General features: G+C 41.7%; 2 protein-coding genes and 2 non-coding genes across 7 annotated transcripts; all 4 read left to right on the top strand.

The window, feature by feature from the left end:
- The first annotated feature begins 1,718 nt into the window (after nucleotides 1–1,718).
- LOC120667312 (gigaxonin-like) lies at nucleotides 1,719–8,184 on the top strand. 3 transcript variants are annotated; one of them, XM_039947417.1, is made up of 11 exons: nucleotides 1,719–1,866; nucleotides 3,659–3,818; nucleotides 4,045–4,226; nucleotides 4,543–5,340; nucleotides 5,457–5,513; nucleotides 6,067–6,412; nucleotides 6,509–6,708; nucleotides 7,124–7,200; nucleotides 7,296–7,397; nucleotides 7,502–7,688; nucleotides 7,786–8,184. In XM_039947417.1, exons 1-11 carry the CDS (start codon nucleotides 1,735–1,737, stop codon nucleotides 7,873–7,875), a joined length of 2,331 nt encoding a protein of 776 aa, XP_039803351.1. In that variant the 5' UTR covers nucleotides 1,719–1,734; the 3' UTR covers nucleotides 7,876–8,184. The 3 variants fall into 3 exon arrangements, with proteins under 3 accessions (XP_039803351.1, XP_039803353.1, XP_039803352.1); XM_039947418.1 differs by having other exon boundaries at nucleotides 1,746–1,866; nucleotides 3,654–3,818; XM_039947419.1 differs by lacking the exon at nucleotides 3,659–3,818 and having other exon boundaries at nucleotides 1,736–1,866.
- Nucleotides 8,185–9,923: 1,739 nt separating this feature from the next.
- Nucleotides 9,924–15,905, top strand: LOC120667313. 2 transcript variants are annotated; one of them, XR_005672146.1, is made up of 11 exons: nucleotides 9,924–10,022; nucleotides 11,481–11,640; nucleotides 11,828–12,009; nucleotides 12,114–13,013; nucleotides 13,132–13,188; nucleotides 13,589–13,934; nucleotides 14,027–14,226; nucleotides 14,884–14,958; nucleotides 15,045–15,146; nucleotides 15,254–15,440; nucleotides 15,531–15,905. XR_005672146.1 is itself a non-coding variant. In XM_039947420.1 (11 exons), exons 2-11 carry the CDS (start codon nucleotides 11,511–11,513, stop codon nucleotides 15,618–15,620), a joined length of 2,271 nt encoding a protein of 756 aa, XP_039803354.1. In that variant the 5' UTR covers nucleotides 9,924–10,022; nucleotides 11,481–11,510; the 3' UTR covers nucleotides 15,621–15,905. The 2 variants fall into 2 exon arrangements, 1 of the variants encoding a protein (XP_039803354.1); XM_039947420.1 differs by having other exon boundaries at nucleotides 14,884–14,955; nucleotides 15,040–15,146.
- Nucleotides 15,906–16,181: 276 nt separating this feature from the next.
- Nucleotides 16,182–16,253, top strand: TRNAM-CAU. The gene has a single exon. It is a non-coding gene; the product is annotated as a tRNA-Met (tRNA).
- Nucleotides 16,254–16,943: 690 nt separating this feature from the next.
- TRNAM-CAU lies at nucleotides 16,944–17,015 on the top strand. The gene has a single exon. It is a non-coding gene; the product is annotated as a tRNA-Met (tRNA).
- The last annotated feature ends 180 nt before the right edge of the window (nucleotides 17,016–17,195 follow it).

The following is a 17,195-nucleotide window of genomic DNA, read 5'->3' as shown; positions in this document are numbered from 1 at the left end:
TTCACCTCTAATATGTATCAAACAATTCAAATTTTGTCATAGATGGAGCTCATCTTAATGCTTTAAAAGTTCAATGAAGTTTGAATTCTTTATATCTTCAAAGTTTGAAATTTCAATTTTGTTTGATTCAACTTCAAAAGGTTTCAAAATTATGTTCTCTACTCTTCTCTACCACTATGCCAATTAATATGATTTTTTATCCGCGTTTGCTATCTCAATTGAGTAAAAAAAAGATAAAGAAAAAATCTATGAAAAAAAATGTAAAAACCGCTTGTAAAACCGCCAAGGGAGGTAAAACAAGCGGTTTTGATAGTTCGGGGAGGCTGTATACCCGGTTTTGTAGTTGAATGAGGAAAATCAAATTTTTGCGATAGTTGAAGGAGGTAAAGTAGACTTTTTCCTTTTATAAATAATAAAGCAAACTGATGAGGCCCATGCATTCACGAAGCAGGCCCGTAGTAGATCGACAGATTGGCTTGATTGAATCCGAACCCGGTGGACGGTGGTGTATGTATGGTGTGGTTTCTGTGAGCGAGAATTGGGCCATGCAAGACACGCCCTTGTCGTCGGCCCCAGCCTGCTGCTGCAGACAGGCCATAAGATAATGGGCCCATTAGAGTTCACATACTATTCATCTTTACTGCGAGGGTGCTACCCATTTTGTCACATCTGTGTTTTCTACACTTTCTTTAACTTGCTTGCTGCCGGTCAGGGTTAACTACAACACTTAAGTGAGTACTACTTAATTAATAACTAATAAGATATATAGGGTGCCGTGACAGTCCCGTAATACGGAATAGGTGAGCGTCGAAATGGGAAAGGACGGAGTTCAATAACAAGAAAGGGTGTGGATTTCCTTGCAGATGTTACTATGTTGGGGCCTTGGGGTTTAGTTAATCTTATGCTGCTTGGAGCAACGATGGTTATATAACGCCACTTTTTTCCTGCCCGTGCATCAAACAAGTTTAAATAGCTAAATGGGACAATGTTCTTTTTGGTGGAATAGTTTAGGTAACGTGTTTGCCCCCCATTTCTCCCTTTGCTTTAAAAATTAAAATGCCCGCAGTTAGTGCTTGCATGAAGGCTTTGTAAGTATTTGCCACTAACAGAGAGCCATTCAGTATTGTGCTTGGTGAACCGTCATCACTCATCAGTCATTATCACGTTTATGTTGAGCTAGACCATGCACAAGCACAACACGTGCCCCAAGGAAATCACATTGAGTTCAGAGGACACCAGTTCATTTTGCCTTATCTGATTGAAGTGGCGTTACTTCTGGATAACTAGGAAACTGTTATGATATGGCCAATGCTAGCAACCCTGATGGAGAAGGAGTTTTCATTGGTGTAACACTTTTTCGAATCGAAACAAGTTCAGTTACGATTTCTCGCATAAAATCAATGAATGAACAAATAGAAATGGAGCTCGTTGAATGCGATCATCAGTGCGCTTTGATATATATGAGTGTGGGACATGGAGTTTAATTTGTCGAACTTGCCTACGGTGTCCAATTTGAACGGTGAATTCAATCGAAATTTCGACGGTCCGGCCACGGTTCGAAATTCGAACCCAATCTTGAACTCCTGTCAAAGGCTCAAAGCTGTCAGCTCAGGCACCCCCTCACCACCAGCCCGCCCGCGGTCACTGCGGCGGTGACCCCATCACCCTCGGGCTCCACCTATATAATGGGCCCACCCCATTTCCACACGATTCGGGTCGGTGCTGCGGCAGACGATGCACAGGCTAGTGCGCAAGAGACACGTTGCGACGCCGCAGCTGAGGGGAGAGCAGAAAAGGAAACCAGTCGCGGAAGCGGAAGGGGACGCTTGCCTCCAACTCCAGCCGCTTCAGGAGCGGAGCAATCTGGTGAGATTCTACCCGGCGAATCCCTACTGCTCGACTCCCCTACCTTCCTCCTCGACCTCGATCGATCGCGCGAGTTGCTGGGATCAACTGCGGGCTCCTACCGCCTCCGTACGGGCTGCGAGTGGGGTTTTCTCCCTTTTCGTTTTTGGGTGAATTTCCGGGATTTTTCTCGTGTTTCTCTCGTTCGTTGAGGAGCTTTCGTGCTTGTTGGTGCGCGTTTATTCGATGGGGGCGGGAATGGGGTCGATGTGGGTGGGGAGGGGACTGGGGGACTGGGGAATTGCGGTTTGGATGGCGCGGTGGGGTTTTGCGTAGTTGATCGCTAGGGGGTTAGGGTTTAAGCGATGCTGTGATTTTGGTTCTTCCGGGGTGCCGATTGCAGGATCGCTGGATTGCCGCGTCGTTTAGGGGTTTCCTCGCGATGGATCGCGCCATTTCGTTAGAATTTTGCCAGCTGTTCAATTTTGCCGTTTCAGTTGGGGACTGTATGCTTGGCACGTCATCGGTTTTTATCGTCTGCTTGCCTAGCCTTGTGGTTTGCGGTGGGCACAATAACTTGTTTCCTGCGATCTCTTCGGGATGCAAGATATGTGCCTTGTTGCAGGCTGCGGAACACTTTTGTGGCTTGATTGATTGTTTATTCCAAGGGGAAGGTTTAACCAGGGGATAAAATTCGGGAATTGCACGGTGCCACCTGTAGGGATTGCTTGTTTGCTGGTTATTTTTTGGGCGCCACATTTGATTGCGCTTCTGGATTTTTGCTTTGTTACCTAGGTGCTAATATTTAGATTTTGCAATTTTGGTTGCCAATTGTACCTGCTATCAATTTTTATGTGCTTCTTCTTTCTTCCTTTAATGATACTGTTTCTTGTGGGCTGCAGTGGGAAGAAGTTTTTATTGGCGTAACCGCGTAAGAGCTTGTGGGTGCTAGATGCTGTGTGTCCTGTGGGGTTTGGAACACTAGTTTGTGGTTTGTGAGCAGTGGTTTTGCATTGTCCTGTATGTTGATGACTTCTGTATGACAATTGTTCTGTATAGTGTCTTTGTCCTTACAGTACTTGTGGCATGTAATTGTTTTCGTTGTGGTTTTTGTGACTGCATGATGGTTGTGCGCCACATTTTGGTTATATACATATTTGGTGCCCTGCATGGTTTCAATGCTTATATCATAGTTTTGGTTCTCTATCAGGATGGACATGAGACTTGTTTCTGGCTCAGGCACTTGGACTTGTTGATTAAAACTGAGCACTAATTAGATGGCACTGTGTAGGGGATTGTAGGTGAAGAGTTTCTGGGATGGTTTAACCTTTTTTGGCTGGGTTAGTAATTTGTTTAACTGAATGTTAGGGCAATGACATTGTTTTACCACGGAATTTTGTTGAAGTTATTTTTTCGGTCCCTTTTTGTATGGCACTATGTATAGCCTTCATGAATTTGGTACTTTGGAATTTTTTTTCCCGTGTGCATCTATGAATTAGTTGCGATCTCGTTTGGTAACACATTGGGATGAAAGGACTATCTATGCTCCCGTACTAAGATTTACAAGCGTCATCCTTTTCTCTGTTTTGTTCTTTATGGAAGGAGTGGACTGAATTGTTCTTAACTTGGACATTTCAAGGTGTTCCCACTTTGAAAATCATATATTACCATTGTTTCTTACCTTCAAATTTCAATTTCTGTTGTAGATGTATGCATTATCCCCATATTATGACTCCATACCCTGTGTTATCTCTTTGATATCACTGTATAAACTTGTGTGCCTTGTACATTCTCAAAAATATGTGAAGTACAGGTGCTGGAAGGAGGGGCCTGGAATCTTGCAATGCAGACGTATAATCAGAATAGCAAATATGGGGAACTCACCCGCAATCTCCGAGAAACCCAGCTTGGAGGGGTGATCTTTGGTTGCAAGTATGACACGATTGATGAATGCTTCAAAAAACAGCTGTTTGGTTCGTGAAGCGCACCTTTCACCTCTTTCTATAAGTCACTGCTTTGTCACGCCCTCGTTTTGCTCTTACAATGTCCTGCTGATATTGTTGAGATAATATGATCTTGTAGTTTTATATGGCGATGAAAAGAATGCTTTGTTTCTGAAATATTGACTCGATTGATTTGAGTTTTTGTTGAATTTCTTGCCTTTATAAGACTATGATTCCTAGTTGACTTGTTTTATAGGTCTGCCTTCAATCCATTATTCTTATGTGAGGAATGTCAAACCGGGGATGCCTTTATTTCTATTCAACTATAGTGACAGAAAGCTCCATGGAATTTTCGAGGCTGCAAGTCCTGGTCAGATGTACATTGACCCATATGCTTGGAGTAATGATGGCTCTTTAAGGACAACCTTTCCAGCACAGGTAACAAGATATTAAATATCTGTATACTCCCGCCATTCTTTTTAATTTTGATTACATCCTAGGATGTAGGATCCACAACATCAAAGTTTCTAAATTTGTACCATTAATATGTCAAAAGCCATCGACATTGACTCATTGAGTATATTAAAAGTACCTTACTAGATATGCTTTCGGAAATGCTTAAATAAAAGTATACTTTTATCAATAAATATTGATAGTCACACAATGGAGATAGTAATTGGCACAGTTAGTTTGGTGGAATAGTCTTGGTTAAGTTTGCTCCATTTATATCTGAAATGGTTGTTTGTCTTTTAAGGTTCGCATTTGCACAAAGACTCAGTATCCACCCCTCCTGGAGAGCCAATTCAAAACATTGCTTGGTGACAACTATTATAACCATCACCACTTCTATTTTGAGCTTGACCATGCACAGACAAGAGCATTAATTTCTTTGTTCAAATCACTTGCTCCTTCTAATCTCAATCAAGTTCCAGCTGTTTCAAGCAAAAGGAATCTTGCAGTATCACCATTACCAACTAAAATGAAGCTACCAGCTGTTCCTGACCCAAAGAAAGTCACAGAAAATCCTAAGGAAACCAATCCATTTAGTGTTTTATCAAATAGTGCTTCTCCATTCAACTGGGCTGATGATGTGGACAGTGCTAGTAGCACTGATGAGAAGAAATCTGAGGGCCTACTTTCTGATTGTGATGATTTGGATGACAATCATCTTCAAGACCAATTTGTTCCTCATTCAAATCCAGATGACGCCAGTCAGAATTCCTCAGGCAAAACTGTTGACCAGGGAGTGGAGCTTTTGAATTCACTAAATGATCAAAATGGTGCTGTGAATGTTGATGAAATAGAGAGTGAGGTTCACAATAGTCCAGGTGGCGTTGGGCTACAGCCTGAAAGACAGACTATCCTGGAAAAGTTGAAAGAATTATCTTTTCATCGACAGCAGGTGGCAATATCTTCTCAGGATTGTGTTGATTCCAGTTCAGATCAATGTGTACCTGATGAAACACAGATCAATGAAAACCTTTCCTGTGACCCATTTGATGCTGCAATGGAAGATAAAACCTCATCTGATGAGTTCCGTGGAAATGATGAGGTGACTATTATTCCTTTAGTTATCCTTCTTCTATTCAGTATTCAATTTTGTTTCGTAACCAACTGCCTGACACTATGCTTGTAGTCTCACATTATTATTTTTACATTCCTTTATAGCTGCTGCAAATAATCACTGCTTTAACCAAGAGGACTGAAGCATTGGAGAAGAAGCTGGTAAATTATTTCTTCCTGAATAATAGAGATAAAAAAGTTGACTGATGCCTTCATTTGTTTTTTTGGAAAGTAAAAAAAAAACTCTTATTTCCATACAAGCATCTATCCCGCCATTTTGTTGACTTGAGCCATATATTTGTAATCCTCAGATTTCTAGTCACAGTGATAGATGATGTGGTTGGTTCAGTATATGAGTGCCTTTTAGGGCGTGTTTGGTTTGAAGGGGATAGAAGAGGGTTGGAGGGGTTGGGAGGGATTAAATCCCCGACAAGTCAAAACCTCCCTCAATCCCCTTGGGGATGGGATTAACCGAACAAGGCCAGTGGCAACACTATGTTTACTTGCATGAACCATTTAGATCATCTATGCATGACCTAAACTTTTTGTGGGAACCCACACAGACTAAATTGAGTAGCTTTAGTTTTTCATATCTGATGCCTTAGTGCTCATCCCAGAGGTATTTGTGCTGTGAGATCTTTTCGGGCCATTATTTGATTGTTTATGCAACCATTTCCTCCATAGGTTATTCTAATTATTATCTGTTGCTTTCCAGATTGGGTCAGACCAAGAAATACTTTCATTGAGGGAAGTGGTTAAAGACTCAGGAAGAAAAGTTCAGCAACTGGAATACCTTGTAGATGAGTTACAATTCAAATTTGACTCTTCTCTGTCTCATCTTGGAAGCATGTGCAATACTCTAGCAAAGCCATCAATATTCCTGATTGGTGGTTATAATGGCGTGACCTGGTTATCATCTCTTGAATCTTTTTCTCCTGAGAAAGAGACACTGGTGGGTCTAACACCAATGAGTTCTCCACGCTCATATGCATCTGCTGCTGCTTTGGATGGTCACATATTTGCTTTTGGTGGTGGAGATGGCATGTCATGGTACAACACAGGTATACCATGGTATTTGTAATATGATTGTGCGAATTCTTTTGCATGAGCTTTCATTTTTAGTTGCATGTATTTATTTATAACTGTTTTCTTTATAGTGGAATGCTATAGTTCAAGGAATAATGAGTGGACGGAATGCCCCTCCTTGAACCGGAAGAAAGGAAGTCTTGCTGGAATATGTCTTAATGAGAAGATATATGCTATTGGTGGAGGAGATGGAAATGAAACTTATTCAGAAGTTGAGATGTTTGATCCATATCTTGGGAAATGGATATGTAGTCCATCTATGCTACTCTCGGTATGTTCTCAGCCTCAGTTGCAAGTATAGTTACCCATTTCGATATCTGTTAACGTATTCCAACGTATTGCTCGAACTTTCTGGTCTGCAATTTTGTATTATTGCAAGTTCATGAACCTTCAGAATTATGGATTAACTAGAGATGTACATTTATTTAAGATGTTCAATGTTGACGTGCCTGTTACACATATGCAGGAGCCTTTGGTGTTTATATTTGTTGTTGAGTTATGAAAGTTCATTTTGTTCGTTGTATAACTGTTTACATAATCTGCCTAGACTTTTGATGATATCTCCTAGTAGGATAACTGGATAGGGACACTGCATTACTTTTTAATATTAGCGGTAAAAGAGAGTAATTAAATAAATCAAATAATCTTGAAACCAACATCTTATTTGGGCTGTCGATTTATTTCAGCGATTTGCTCTTGCTGCGACTGAACTGAATGGAGTCATCTATACAACTGGTGGCTATGATGGAAGCGTGTATTTGGAGTAAGATCTATCACAACTTCCCTTCATGTTATTACAATATATATTCCAACGAAATTACTTCAGATACTAACAGTGACAAACATTGTTATTTACAGATCAGCAGAAATGTATGATCCGAGGGAGGGCTTCTGGGTCCGGCTTCCAAGTATGAGTACTAGGAGAGGATGCCATGCCTTAACTGTCCTAGGAGACGCCTTGTAAGTAACTTATACTTCAGATCTCTTCCTGAACAGATAACTAAGAGCATCATGTTCTTATATCTGGATAAGAAGCTTAGTTACAGTGCTGACTAATTTTTCAGATATGCTATCGGAGGATATGACGGGGACAAAATGGTTGCTAGTATTGAGATCTTCGAGCCTCGTCTCAACACCTGGAGGACGGGCGATCCCATGAACATCCCAAGAGGATATGCTGGTGCCGTTAATCTTGATGATAACTTGTTCCTAATTGGTGGCATGCAGTCCAATGTGCAGATCCTGGATACTGTAAGTGACCGCACAGTTACATATATATGTACCTCTTGCCGATCTTGTGCTCTTTTCAGTTCTGAAGATAATCGACAATTCCTCTCTTTTGCTACAGGTGGAAATTTACAATGTGAGCTCTGGCTGGTCAGTCCTTGGTTTCGAGTCAATTGGAAAGAGGTCCTTCGCATCTGCTGTCGTCCTCTAATTGCTAGTCACTTAGTAAGGAGTTTAGGGTTCGTATCATCGAATTTTTAACATCACATCCATTACAAGGACTGGTTGGCGTAACTTGGGGGTAAACTACCCTTCTGAAGCGTTCTGGTTATGAACAGCGAGAATTAGCATGGTAGGAGGATGATTGACGGGGTGGTCCAATGTATATATAACCTTTACGCTCTCCTTTACAGACTAGAAACTATACATTCACTGGTGCATGTGGATGTACCCTTTTGCCTAATAGGAATACCCAAACTCAAGGGAGCAGAATGCTAAAGAATCTTTTCTGCCAATTTCATCTGCTGCGTTTCTCTTGTACATGCTAAATTTCAGTGCCTAGAACTTTGAAGACCGTGGTTGGCAGGTTGAGCAGACTGGTCGGTGTGCAGGTTGCTCCAAGTTGCAGGAAATGTTGCTAGCTGTTCGCTTTGTTTATTCCTTTCCCAGTTTTTGAAAGACCAGCACGTTACTTAGAAATGCTGCACTCGTGTGGAGCGGCTAGTAGGATCCGATACGAGGTGATTCATGTTAGGTAAACTTAATTAGATCAAGTTCCTAGTAGGATCCGAAACATTGATATGTTGTCGAAGGTCTTTTTCCATTGCATTGACTGAAGTTGGCTGGTTTGAGTTCCCTCCTAGGATCGAGTGGTAGCAGTTGATTCAGTGCTCAAAAATAGCTGCCAAAACTTGTAGATGCCTTGCTAAAATTATTGCTTTGCCATTTGCAATTATGGCGTTGGTGCTTGAAATAGCTTTACGTGCGATGTGACCGTGTGTTACCAAGCGGAGATCCTCCCGAAGGTTCTATTACCGTTTCATGGAAGTACACCTTGCCCATTTGTTAGACGCTTTTGAACCCATTTCATGGAAGTACACCTTGCCCATTTGTGAAAGGAGAGACCAATTTGACTGCCATGAAATTCATAACCATGAAGTGATTTGACTGCCATGGAATACATAGCCAACAAATGTAAAGGATGTTCTTGTTACATTTAACTAAGAGCGTGATGTTCTGTTAGAGAAAATTAGTTCAAGTTTTAGCCAATTAATTTCATAATAGTTGTAACCTAAGGTATTTGCAACGATATATCTAAACTTCTAAAGGATTATCAACATACTTACGGCCTGTCACTATGATTTTTTGACTCCACATTTACGCCTACCTTGCTGGCCATGTTTGCATGGAAGAACACGATATTTGGTCAAAAGCAAACTAATTTGAGCGCCACTGAAATAATTGTCTCGGAGTTATTCATAAATATGACAAGATAATTCCAACTTTACCTTACTACTAGGAATATATGATGCAGGGGCGTAGCTAGGGGGGCGGGCAGGGGCGTAGCTAGGGGGGCGGGCAGGGGCCTGACCCCTCTCTTATGGTTCCCAATTTTACATTATAAATTTGAAATTTGATTAAATTTTTATATAAATTAATATAGTTGCCTCTTTTAATAATAAAAAAATAAATTCCTGGCTCCACCCCTATATGATGTCCTACCCGAAAAAAAAAGAATATACACCGTATGTTGTCCACTGTCCTGGCTGGCTCTACATTTGCGGCACCCCACCTGGACACCTGTCCATGATCAGCTCAGTTCCTCGCTTCCTCCGCGCCGCACTGACCGGGAGCTCGCCCGCGGTCGCTGCGCAGGTGGCCCCACCAGCGTCGCCCGCTCCCACGTATATAAGGCTGACCCTCCTTCACCACACGACCCCGTGATATCGCTGCGGGGTTCACACACGCAGCGCAGCAAAATGCCAAAAGAATACTACTCCCTCCTTCCCTGTTTATAAGGCATACACGTATATCAAGATTCAAACCTTGTCATCTTTGACCAATAATTTGACTATTAAATTTTTATTTTTATAATGCAAATTTCATATGATTGGATTCATAATCAAATATATTTTACAATGATTATAAGTTTATAATCAAAAGTGATATAATATATGATAAATAAATGGTCAAAGTGTTGTTTAGAAGACCGTGTCATGTTCCACCATGCCTTATAAACGGGGAAGGAGGGAGTAGTAGGAAAGAAAAAAGAGCCGCAGCCAACCAAAAAACCAAAGCGCGGCGCTTGCTTCTTCTTCCGGGTTCCAGCCACCTCGGGAGCGGCGCGGGCGCCATCAGGTGCGATTCCGGCCACCCCCAAGGGCCTCCGGCTGCCCATTCTTCCCCGATTGCCCCGCGCTTCACTAGGATCAGCAGTGGGGGTTCGGTTCCTCTCGTACGGCTCGCGGCGCATTTTTTTTCCCGTTCCGTTTCGGGCAAATTTCTGGAATCTCCTCGTGTTCTGTTGGGGGCGCGTGCGTTCCAATTTGTTGCTGCGCGTGTTCTCGATGTGTGGTGGTGGTGGGTGGGAACGCGATGGCCTGGGAGGGCGCGATGATTGCGGTTTGGGTGGCTCGTCGGGGTTTAGCGTTGTTGATCACTAGGGGTTAGGGTTTAAGCCGAGGCCAAGGTTTTGGATGTTGCGGGGCGCCGGTTGCTGGGATTGCTAGTCCGCTGCGTCGTTTAGCGGTTCGTCGCAGTCAATCGCGCCAAATTGGTGGGTTTTTGGTTGGTTGGCTGGGCGCCATTTTTGTATCGAGAAAAATCCTAGCGATTTTTGTCGGTAACCGCTTGCATGCAGTTTTATCTCCTCCCCGTTTCGTTTGTAGGTCCGGGTGGAAATATTTATGTATTTTTCTTGCTTATTGGAAGGAAATTTTACTTCATGTGTTGTGGGATGTGGAGCACTCGTGTACGGTTTAACCGATTTGTGATGGCACGGTAACATAAGAGGATGGCTGTATGCTCACACATCCTTGTAGGAGTGGTGGTGTGTAGAACTAGTTGTTTTCTACGCGGCTTTGTTGACCTTTGCAGTGACTAAGCGTATTGAATTCTATAGAACTAGTTCACGTGCATTGAAATTAGTGTACAAAGTACAAACTGTTTTCTTGTCCATCATGGTGATTAATGAATGCTGTGCTGTAAGTTTGGCATGCTGACGGATTGAATATTGGTTCTGGTCCAATAAAGAAGGCTGCTTATTAGGTTGTGCATCGGGCATCATGCATTTGATTGCTTTTAATCAAGTCAGGGGGTTAACCAGACAGCACACCTCTGTAGCAGATTTCTGGAAAAGGGATCGTTTGGACTATGTGCTTAAGTTTTAATCTTGGACAAGTTGGTAATCTGTGTGACTGTTATGGTCGTGGAACGATTTGGCCATGGAATTTGTTTCTGTTTGCCCTTTTCAGTATTTTTTCCTGTTATTTTGCTTAACATTCATGGTTCTGTAATACTATTGTTTTCTTTGCCCAACTGTGGATTATTAGTGTCTTTTTTTGGTTACATGTTAGCATAAAATGGGTGATCCATACATCTGTTTATGGAATTTACCATGACATCCTTCTTTTTTCTTGAATGAGAACTGAATTTGTGCCAACTTGGATACTTCAGGTTGTCTGAACGATCTGTTTCTCTTATAATTTGCTTTTGTGCTCTCTCCCTTGATTATGAGTTTATACAAAGTGTTATCGGTTTGATACCATTGTATTTGTTTATCTTATGTGCTTTCCATACTCCCATTCTGGAACACAGGTGCTTGAACTAGAGACCCATAATCTTGCAATGCAGACACACCACCCAAATAGCCAGTCAACGTTACAGATCCGTAATCTCCCAGAAAAACAGCTTGGAGCTGTAATCTTTGGATGCAAGCCTGAAACAATTGAAGAATGTTTGACAAAACAGCTCTTTGGTTCGTAAAGTGCACCTTTCACCTCTTGTTTTAATTGTCGTCTTTTGAAAGGCAACCATTATTCTATCCTGCTAACTTGTACTGTTATTACTGGGCTTAGTTTCCGAAATATTCGTAATTTGATATGATTTTTTTGTGAATTTCTTACCTTATTTAGATTCTGTTTCGTGTTCACTTTATCTTGTAGGTCTGCCTTCAATCCATTATTCATATGTGAAGCATGTCAAACCTGGCATGCCTTTGTTCCTGTTCAATTATATCGACAGAAGGCTCCATGGTCTTTTCGAGGCTGCAAGTCCTGGTCAGATGTCTATTGATCCTTATGCTTGGAGTAATGAGGACTCATTAAAGACACCTTTTCCTGCTCAGGTATCAAAATTTTAATGTTGGCACAGATTGCTTGGTCGAATACTTTTAATTGTTAAGTTTGTTTCATTTGATTTATATCTGAAATGTGTTTTTGCGTTTCTAAGGTTCGTGTTTGCACAAAGATCAAGTATCCACCAATGCTGGAGAGCCGATACAAAACTGTGCTTAGTAAAAACTACTATGACCGTCACCTCTTCTATTTTGAGCTGGACCATGCACAGACAAAAGCTTTAATTTCTCTGTTCAAATCACTTGCTCCTGGTAATTTCAATCGAGTTCCAGCTGTTTCAAGTAAACAGAGTATTGTCCTATCTTTACCACCAAGTAAAAGGAAGACACCAGCTGTTCCTGACCCAAAGAAAGTCAAAGCAACAACGAAGGATATCAATCCATTTAGCATTTTATCAAATGCAAGTGATGGTGTACCAGATAACTGGGCTGATTCTGATGTGGAAAATGCAAGCGTCAGTGAAAATTCACGCAGTGACACTGATGAGAAGGAATTTGGGGAGCCAGTTTCTGATTGGGAAGATTTGGATGACAATGTTCTTCAAAGCCAATTCAGTCCTCATTCAAATCCAGGTGAGGTTAGTCAAAATTCCTCATACAAGACAGTTTGCCAAGGAATGGAGCTAGCTGCATGCAGTCATGCAGTCAGTGATCCTGTGAATGGAGAGAGACACAATTTTGAGGAAGACATGTTTGTGAACTTACATAATGAGCATATGGATGCTGGCAGTGTTGACAAAGTAGATAGTGAGGTTCACATTAACTCAGATACCATTGAGCTACAGCATGAAAGACAGACTATCCTGAAAAAGCTGAAAGAGTTGTCTTTTATACGACAGCAGGCGGCACTATCTTCCGAGGATCCTGTTGATCCATGTTCAGATCAATGTGTACCTGAAGATAAACCAGTCAATGCAAACTTTTCCTGTGACACATTTGGTGCTACCCTGGAAGATAAAATCACTTCTGAGGAACGCCATGGGGATTATGCTGAGGTGTCTATGTTATTCATTCAGTCTGCTTTTTTTATTATTTAATTTCATCTGATAACCCAATACCTAACTTGACATCTATAGTCCCCTTATGTTATTTTGTATTTACTCTCTCCTGTAGCTGCGACAGGTCATCGCTGATTTAGCCAAGAGGGCCGAAGCATTGGAAAAAAAGCAGGTTGTTTCTTCATCTCCTCTCGAACAATGGAAACAGAAAGTTGATTGATGTCTTCATTTGTTTGTTGGACCGTATCCTGCAATTTTGTTGTCTTGGGCCATATCTTTCTAATCATTGATTTTTTTTCAATCATGATAATATATGATATGTTTAATTCAGTGTTCGAGTTCCTTTCAATTGGGAAACTATGTTTTCTTTTATGAGTTATTTGTTATTTAGCTCATCTGCACAGTACTTCTGGCAATGCATGGACTCAGCTGGATAGCTTTACTTTTCAAATATCCTGCCTTAGCAATTCCACTAAATGTATTCATGGTAGGAACTTTGATGGACAATATTTTGTTGCCTGTACAAACGCTTACTGCATAACGTTTTCTTATATGGTTCCATAATTTCCCAGAATGTGTCAGATCAAGATATACTTTTCCTGAGGGAAGTGGTTAAAGACTCGGGAAGGAAAGTACAGCAGCTGGAATACCTTGTAGATGAGTTACAATTCAAATTAGACTCTTCGCTGTCTCATCTTGGAAGCATGTGCAATAATCTGTCCAAGCCATCAATATTTGTGGTCGGTGGCTATAATAGTGTGACCTGGTTATCATCTCTTGATTCTTTTTCTCTTGAGAAAGACATACTGGTGGGTCTCACACCAATGAGTTCTGCACGCTCATATGCATCTGCTGTTGCATTGGATGGCCACATATTTGCTTTTGGTGGTGGAGATGGCATGTCATGGTACAACACAGGTATTCCATGGTATTTATAATCTCCTTTGCAACTTTCGCATGAACCTTCATTTTTGTCTGCATGAATTTACTCCTAACTGTTTCTTTGGTAGTGGAATGCTATAGTTCAAGGAATAACGAGTGGACGGAATGCCCCTCGTTGAACCGTAAGAAAGGAAGTCTTGCTGGTATCAGTCTTGAAAGCAAAATATATGCTATTGGTGGTGGTGATGGAAATGAAACTTATTCAGAAGTTGAGATGTTTGATCCATATCTTGGGAAATGGATATGTGGTCCATCTATGCTTGTCTCCGTATGAGCACATCCTCTCTTTGCTTCAAATACTTACCTAGTTTGATATCTTCTAGCCTTTTTACAATGTAGTGCTTGAACTCCGAGTCAGCAATATCTATATCTCAGTGACGTTAAAAACTAAGTGACCTTACACATCTGGGAATTAAGTTTAGTGTTTAGAGTAAAGATACATAAGTTGATTTATGATGTAAAACTTTGATTATTATATATTTGCAGCAGCATGTGGTGTTTATCTTTTGGATGAACAATCCTTCATAATAATTTACCTGGTTGCATCATTATTTGCATAGCCTGCCTATATTTTTACTTGTATAGAGTCTTCGGATAATTGTGCTACAATACTCCTGCTATTTGCTCTTGCATCTTCATAACAGTTTGTTATATTAGTCGTAATTAGTAGAGTATCTCAAAGAGTTGATAATCTTGAGTTCTTGACACCTACAATATATTCCAGTGATATGCTCTTGCATACCCTGCCTGTATTTTTACTTGTTTATAGTCTTAGGATATTTGTGCTACAATAATCCTGCTATTTGCTCTTGCATCTTCATAACAGTTTGTCATATTAATCGTAATTAGTAGAGTATCTCATAGAGTTCAATAATCTTGTGTTCTTGACACCAATATGTTTTTACTTTGGTACAATATGTTCCAGCGGTTCGCTCTTGCTGCAACCGAATTGAATGGTACCATTTATGCAGCCGGTGGATATGATGGAAGCATGTACACAGTAAGACCCCTCCAACACTTCACTTTATCTTATTACATGATATAGTCATACAAGGAAACTAACTGTAATAAACACATTGTATGCAGATCAGCAGAAAGGTATGACCAAAGGGAGGGCGTCTGGGTCCGGCTTCCAAGCATGAATACAAGGAGAGGATGCCACACCCTAACTGTCCTGGGAGAAAGCCTGTCTGTAACTTCCTCTTATACTTCAGACGTTTCTGACAGAGAACCAAGAGCATCTTGGGTCTTAAATCTTGGCAATGAACTTAGCTAGTGTTTGACTTCTGTTTCAGATACGCAATTGGAGGATACAATGGCAACAAGATTGTCTCTAGCATTGAGATCTATGACCCTCGCCTCAATGCCTGGAGGATGGGTGATCCCATGAGCTCCCCAAGAGGATACGCTGCTGCAGTGAATCTGGATGGAAGCGTATACCTGATCGGCGGCCTGCAGTCCAATGTGCAGATCCTGGATACAGTAAGTAACCATGTACTTACTGATATCTAGCTACTGACCTGACAAAATCCAAGCCCATTTTCAGCTGGTGACTCCTCTCTTTTCTCATAGGTGGAAGTTTACAGTGCGAGCTCTGGATGGTCAACTCTTGGTTTCAGTTCACTCGGGAAGAGGACCTTTGCATCTGCCGTTGTCATGTAGCTACACTACAGATCAGGAACTTAGTGTTCATAGCATCAGGTTTAACATAGTGCTGCCTTTCCCATGAGGTCTTCATGTTGTAAACAACAACAAAAAAATCAGAGGATGAAATGAGAGGGGGTGGTCCGTGGAATTGACCTTTGAACCCTCCTTGACAGTCTAGAACCCATGCATATACCTAACCTCTGCGTGTGGTTGAACTTGGCTCTCAGTCTCAGATAGTAGTACCCAAACTTATGGAGTTGAATACAACTAGAAATTCTAGAATATTATGCACTTGTGCCATTGCTGCTGCTGCTTCTTTTTTTTTTTTAATCTTTGGTGGGTGCTGTTGTTAAGATGCTAGTTGAACAGGTTGACGGGCTTGCATGTTTTACAACCGGTTGTGCTGTAGCAGCACCTTAGTTGTGCTGCGGCGGTGCCATCGGCCCATCGCCCTTCGCGGCCTTTGATCTGTCAACAGGTCGCTGGGTAGCTAGCGGCCCAAATTCAGATTGGGAGCCCATGTGCGCCGGATTTAACATTATAAGTTCAGGTCCTTAAAACTGCTAAGCATAATAAATCAGAGTGGCGCAGCGGAAGCGTGGTGGGCCCATAACCCACAGGTCCCAGGATCGAAACCTGGCTCTGATATTTTTTTTGTGTTTTATATAAATCTCTCTTTCTTTTCGTCTGCTGACGTTCTCTGTTGTAGCTAGATCTTTGGCATCTTTACTCCCAACAAACCTGATGCGATTGCAGCAGTTGCATAGAACAGAAACTACTATATGTAGTGTGCTCTTGAAGCTTAAAAAAATCAAGACGTAGCAAAACTGAAAAAAGTTGCCACGCAAAGATAATCTGAACTTCCCCCCAAAACGCATTTTGCATGACAAAATAAAGATACGGCGGCGACCACGACGACACTATTGCAAGAGCGTTGGCATTTGATTCGATCGATCCCCACCATACGACGAACAAGTACGATCGACAGCTTAGCTCCCCAACGAATTCACAGGGGCCAGCCAGCCCTGCCGCTTCCTTCACGTCCGCCATCTCTTCCCGAACAACGTGGCTGCGCACTGCAAAGGAGAGACCCGCCGTGCGCCGCCGCCCGCCGGTTTGTCTTCAACATCTCAGACGACGTTGTACCAGTACCTGCCTATGTATCGCCTGCATCTTTGTTCTTTAGGTTGCCGCCGATCGATGGATCGACCTCGCCGTTCAGCCGGGCAAACCAGCCCAAGCATTCATCACCAGCCGTCCTCATGAATCTTGGCGGAAATATGTGCATCCAGAAGAGAAACAAATTATTATATTTGTTTCTTCTATCAAGACAACGAGATCAGAGTGGCGCAGCGGAAGCGTGGTGGGCCCATAACCCACAGGTCCCAGGATCGAAACCTGGCTCTGATAATTTTTTTCCCGTTTATTTTTCTTTCTAAAATCTCTGTTTATTTTCTACTCAGCTCACTTTTGTATTTTCCCGTTTTTTTTCTTTCTAAAATCTCTGTTTATTTTCTACTCAGCTCACTTTTGTATTTTCCGATGTACGTATATTCTGTATGCATAGGACTTCAGCACCTAGAATTTCAG

This window comes from Panicum virgatum, chromosome 3N (assembly GCF_016808335.1).
Source record: "Panicum virgatum strain AP13 chromosome 3N, P.virgatum_v5, whole genome shotgun sequence".
In the NCBI taxonomy this organism is placed as follows: Eukaryota; Viridiplantae; Streptophyta; class Magnoliopsida; order Poales; family Poaceae; genus Panicum; species Panicum virgatum.
Note: the sequence above shows the minus strand (reverse complement) of the source record. Positions and strands in the feature narration are given on the sequence as shown.